The sequence below is a fragment of the Cyprinus carpio genome, chromosome B16, assembly GCF_018340385.1.
Source record: "Cyprinus carpio isolate SPL01 chromosome B16, ASM1834038v1, whole genome shotgun sequence".
NCBI classification, from domain to species: Eukaryota; Metazoa; Chordata; class Actinopteri; order Cypriniformes; family Cyprinidae; genus Cyprinus; species Cyprinus carpio.
Genome location: NC_056612.1, coordinates 27,387,520 through 27,393,519, shown reverse-complemented (window position 1 = coordinate 27,393,519; position 6,000 = coordinate 27,387,520). Strand labels below are relative to the sequence as shown.

Sequence of the window (6,000 nt, the reverse complement as noted above, 5' to 3'; positions counted from 1 at the left end):
TCATGAACTATTTCAACAACTCAGTCTTTAGGAAACGTAATGGAGAAATTAAAAAAGTGCTTTCTAATAATTATGTAATTCATAATCTTGAAAAAATGCTTTTTGTTTTGCTTTTGAATCAATTCATTCAAACAATTTGAGGCGAGTTACAGAAATTAATAAAATGTAAATGTTGCTTTTGATATTGAAGAATCATCATGAAGCTAGTCTGATGCTGTAATCTTAATGAAATTTAAAGGACAAATTAAAAAACGCAGTAAAATAATTGTGATTCTCAATTGTTAGGATTTCTGAAGGATGATGCAATTGCATCTTTGCTTTAGGGTTCTGAAGCGATTCATTAAAGGACGCAGTTTGAAGTGATTCATGGAAATGAATCAAACATAAATCCTGTTTGTGAACCTGAAGAAAATAATTATGATTTAGTCTGACTTAAAAAGCACATCAAAATAATTGCGTGCAAAAATATAATGAATATTCAATATAAAATCGCCCAGCCCTAGTGGCCGTCTGGTGTCAGTGCAAGTGTGTTTTTCCGCTCTGGTGATGCTGGTCTTTAAAACATGGCATGTCGTGCACAACACCGAGGCTCACAATGCAGCTGAAGCATGAAAAAATACCAGTTTAAGTTTAAAATCACGTAAAACAACCCTGCCCTGCCAATGACATCATTCAACTTCCTGTTCAAACCAAAGGATTCTGTACAACACATTTCACAAAGGATCCTTTTGTCAGGTTTGTAAATACATCAGTCCTTGAAATAATAATAAAAAAAAAAATCATAGCACAAAATTGGACTCGAAACTAGATAGAACAAAATATCAAGGCCTGGGAAATAGAAAAGACTGCAAACGCTTTGGCAGAAGAGACGGGAGAGGAATACACAATGAAAGGATGAAAGAAAAGATAAATTACAGGTGAGACGTGAAGAAAAGTGGTTTTCTCTTTCGCTCAGCATGGCCCGCCATCGTACGACGCTCCTCCCACAGATTCAGGGCTGCAAGTTATTCGTTTTTCCTCATAGAGGAAAGAAGCAAAGAAAAAAAGGTGCTCTTCTCATGAAAGTCACGTTTCACTGATTGTCCACCGAAAATTGCGCCAGCTTCCATCCGCCGAGGAGAGCGGGAAGCCTCGGCTCAGAGATATACAATCACAGCATATATTTATGTATATAAGAGATCCTTTACAGGAAAGGAGCTGAGAATCCATGTCAGGACCCGTGAGGTTGAATCCATGTGTGTGTGTGTGTGTGTGTGATGGTAAATTCTACTCCAGGTCGGTCTGTCCATGGTCTTGTTTGGCTCCGTGCTCCTGCAGGCATGTCTTGCGTATAACGGGCAGCGGATGAGCCTCTGTGTTAAACACCCAGTCCTCCAGCGGCAGGAGATCATCGTCCGAGAACAGCAGGTACAGGTATCTGTGATCGCATACAGACGGGGTTAACAATGAGTCAAGATATCACCATCAAAACACAGCATTAACACTAACATCAAAGCAATGCCAGTCTGCTTTGGTGTGCTTCCAACATCACAAAAGGAGATTTGACACCGAGTACTTTTCTGTACAACTAAAGTGAATGTGAACAGATGCTGTCAAGCTCTGAAAACACCATAAAAACACCATTCTGTCAATAAACGGTTCCTTTTAAAAATATACATATATATATTTTAGTGGCTGTTATTTCATGTTAAAGTTAAACTTTACTTTGGCATGAAATAATAGTCAGACAAATATATATATTTTTTGCAAGTGTGTTTTTTGTTGAGTATGATATTTATATGTCAGGATGTTATGGCTCATATAATATGATATATGGAGGAAAAAACGATTCTTCAACATCTTTTTTCAGGGTTATTATAAGTAACTAAAACGGAAACTAAAATTAAAATATAAAAAACTAAATTTTCACGACTTGAAAAGAACATTAACTAAAATAAAATCTAGTTGTGTGGGCAATATTTGTCATTTTAATTTAAAATGTAAAGAGTAGAAAGTAAAGCTGAGCTGCTTTAGTCGAGTAAGTGTTCATCTGAAAATATTACTGCAGTTATTCTGACGTTTACTTGAGAAAAATCAGTCAAGATTTGACAGACACGTGAAACACTAGCTGAAGCTGGACATTTGTACAGTTATACCAAAAGATGGTTTGATAAAAAGTCTAAACTATCAATCAGACAACAGAAAGCATGCAGTAGACGACAGGTTTAACAGCAAAGTTTTGTTCATTTAAAGGCCTTAGAAATCTGTGCATCAAATATGATACAGTAGGCTTGATAGGGTTAAATGAAGTCAACAGAAGCTATTAAATGAGTCAGAAGACATGAAATGCTGCGCAAAAGTAATATGTTGTGAGGTTTTTGTGCTTTCTGGACCCAAACATTAAAATAAAAAATGTGCGAAATTGTGACCCTGAACCACAAAACCAGTCTTAAGTGTCAATTTTTTCAAAATAAGCTTTCCATTGATGTATGGTTTGTTATGATAGGATAATATTTGTCTGAGATACAACTATTTGAAAATCTGGAATCTGAGGGTGCAAAAAAAGCTAAATATTGAGAAAATCATCTTTAAAGTTGTCCAAATGAAGTTCTTAGCAATGCATATTACTAATCAAATATTAAGTTTTGATATATTTATGGTAGGAAATTTGCTAAATATCTTCATTGAACATAATCTTAACTTAATATCCTAATGATTTTAGGCATGAAAGAAAAAATTTGAGCCATACAATGTATTTTTGGCTATTGCTACAAAATTCCCTGTGCTACTTAAGACTGGTTTTGTGCTCCAGGGTCACATTTATTTCATCTTGCTTTGATCATCTTGATGGTTCCTACTGAAGTTCTGCATTATTTGCATTTATCCACATCTAGTGCAGAATGCTACTGTTATTAATTCTTAAATCTATGAAACTAGTCTGATTCAGGACAGAGCTGGAACTCGAGGGTGATAATGAACTTACTTGAGTGTCTCGGACAGGAAGAAGCTCTGCTGCATGTTGTCGTGACTGACTGTGGAGGCGTACACGTCTCTGATTCCTGAGAAACCCGCGTCTACACGACAGTGCTTCTCCAGCGCCTGTGAACACAGAACACTTGAGCTGGACCATTCAATCACAATCTTTACAATTCTGATGTGCCAACAAACAATATGTGACCCTGGACCACAAAACAAGTCTTAAGTGTCAATTTTTCGAAATTTAGATTTATAAATCATGAATAAATAATCTCTCCATTGATGTATGGTTTGTTAGGAGGACAATATTTGACCGAGATACAACTATTTGAAAATCTGGTAATATTTGGTCGAAATACAACTATTTTAGAGAAAATCATCTTTAAAGTTGTTCAAATGAAGTTCTTAGCAATGCATATTACTAATCAAAAATTAAGTTTTGATATATTTACGGTAGGGAATTTACAAAATATCTTCATGGAACATGATCTTTACTTAATATCCTAATTATTTTCAGCATAAAAGAAAAATCTATAATTTTGACCCATACAACTTATTTTTAGCAATTGCTACAAATATACCCCAGAGACTTAAGACTGCTTTTGTGGCCCAGGGTCACATATAGGTCATGTGACATTTCCTTATACAGTAACAGTAATCTTGCATCAGTAGTTCTCAACAGCAAACTTGTAACTAATAAACTAATTATATAATTTTTATTACTTTTAGGCATTTTATGCATACAGACAATTTTATGCAAAGCAATATTGCATTCATACTTTTATTCATCAAGGATGCTTTAAACGGATCAAAAGTGAAAGTAAAGACTTTTATAACATGACAAAAGACTTCTATTTCAAATAAATGCTGTTCTTATGAACCTTATATTCACCAAAGAATCCTGAAAAATAATTTTATTTTGTATATATAAAACTGTTTTCAACATCGATAATAATCAGAAATATTTCTTGAGCAGCAAATCAGCATATTAGAATGATTTCTGAAGACCATGTGACTGAAGACTGGAGTAATGATTCTGAAAATTCACCTTTGATTGCAGAAATAAATTACAGTTTAACAGATATTCACATAGAAAACAGCTATTTTAAATGATAATAATTTTTCAAATTTTTACTGTATTTTTGATCAAATAAATGCAGCCTCTGTGAGCACAAGAGACCTCTTCGCAACAGTTTCTTGCTGGCAGAAGATATGAGCGATTTGTGAGACATCCTTTAAAACAGGAGAGCTGCTATTTCTATCACTTTAAAGTTGGCTAGAAGAACATTAAGCACTAAATTTGAGCGCTGAATAAAAGAAAAGCTGACATGTCAAATTAATGATCTATTAACCTCAAACAAAGGTAGACACCTAGACTACAATTAGGACTGTCTCGTGAGTTTGGTTTGGAGATGAATTTGACAAATCCATTCGCGTTCTCCTCGACCTCCTGCAGCCAGTAATTAACATGTCAGTCTGTCAGAGGAGCGCAACACTTTAACATCGGCTTTATTAATATAACAGCCACAGCCGAGCGTTCATTCAGCAGAGATAATGTGAGGAAGAGCCGTGAAATACACCACAGATCCTCAACCGCGCACTGATTCATCACATATACTGCAGAAATCTATCTATCGTTCATCAGAACTACTGTAAACCACTAACCAGGCAATATCTGTTTTACTTGTTTATCTATATCTATTCATTTGTGATGATATGAATCCTAAATTTACCGTGACAGGGTTAAAATAATACAGCGCTTAGGATTAGCAATGCAAAAAAACTTTGTAATCACACTTTTAGGATGTCAGGTAACACTTTCAGTGTTTTGTAAACCCACATTTGTTGACCGATAATCTAAATATTGACATTAAATGTTGAAATACACATGCACCTCCACGGCCTCCCAGCCCCACTGCCTGTATTTGGGGTCGTGGGTCAAACGCCACATGTACATGTAGCTCTCGATGACCTCTGGCCTCAGGATGTAGTAGCGGTCACTCAGTCGGGTGGCTGTGGCCTCGGCTCCTGCATCGAAGCGGAACGCCTCCGGACCAAGTTTGGTGGCTGCAGACAGAAAAAAACATTACAGTTGATATAAAAACAGACTGTTCTTATTGTGAAAGAAAAATGTAATGTAATGTGATGATCACAATAAAACTACTTTTCTAGCTTATTAATTTACTTTTCATGTTTGCATCACATTTCTAATTAGGTTGTAGAGCTGCACAATAACGGTTAATCAAGTTTAGTTAATCAAGATTATTTTCCTAAAAAAAAAAAAAAAATCATGATTATTGTCTTTTTTTTTTGCATTTCATCAGAATTATTGCACTTCTTCCATAAGCATAAATCAAGAACTTCTATGTCAAATCAAGAATTTACATGTTTGCCTGTGTTTTCATCTCAGCACATTTTCCACAATGTAGAGAGAGTATGTGCACATGGTTGCCAGGTTGGGAAGCTTAAGTAAACCACTGGGCAGAAAATATATTTATGAAAGCCCATTTCCACCAAGTAAGAAAAAAAAGCCATAAATATAAATTTAAAGTCATTACAATAAGATGAAAAGTTTAAATTACAGTATGATTTAAAAAGTTGTAATACTGACAAAAATACTGATAAAATTAGAAATTATGACATAGCCAAAATTATGACTTTAAAAAGTTGAAATTATGACTTTTAGAGTCAAAATTATGACATACTTAGTCATAATTAGATATAGAAAGTCAAAGTTTACATACTAAGTCGAAATTACATTTACGTTTTCATTTAGTCATTTAGCAGATGCATTTATCCAAAGCAACTTACAAATGAGGACAACAGAAGCAATCAAAATCAACAACAGAGCAATGATACACAAGTGCTATAACAAGTCTCAGTTAGCTTAATGCAGTACATGTAGAAAGTTTTTTTTAAATTATATAATAAATAAAAAGAAAACAGACAGAATAGAAAAAGAATAGAGCAAGCTAGTGTTAGAGGCCTTTTTTGCTTTTGTTAATTGTATAATAAATAAAAAGAAAACAAATAAATAGAGTACAA

General features: G+C 34.4%; 1 protein-coding gene across 3 annotated transcripts in view; it reads right to left on the bottom strand.

The window, feature by feature from the left end:
• Window positions 1-1,027: 1,027 nt before the first annotated feature.
• Window positions 1,028-6,000, bottom strand: part of LOC109060144 (mannosyl-oligosaccharide 1,2-alpha-mannosidase IC-like) — a 191,385-nt gene continuing 186,412 nt past the window's right edge. For all 3 annotated transcript variants that reach the window (XM_042741782.1, XM_042741780.1, XM_042741781.1), the window contains exons 10-12: window positions 4,850-5,022; window positions 2,963-3,078; window positions 1,028-1,417 (exon numbers count right to left, since the gene is read on the bottom strand). In XM_042741782.1, the coding sequence (XP_042597716.1) occupies window positions 1,267-1,417; window positions 2,963-3,078; window positions 4,850-5,022 (440 nt within the window). In that variant the 3' untranslated portion in view covers window positions 1,028-1,266. The remainder of the gene's footprint in view (window positions 1,418-2,962; window positions 3,079-4,849; window positions 5,023-6,000) is intronic.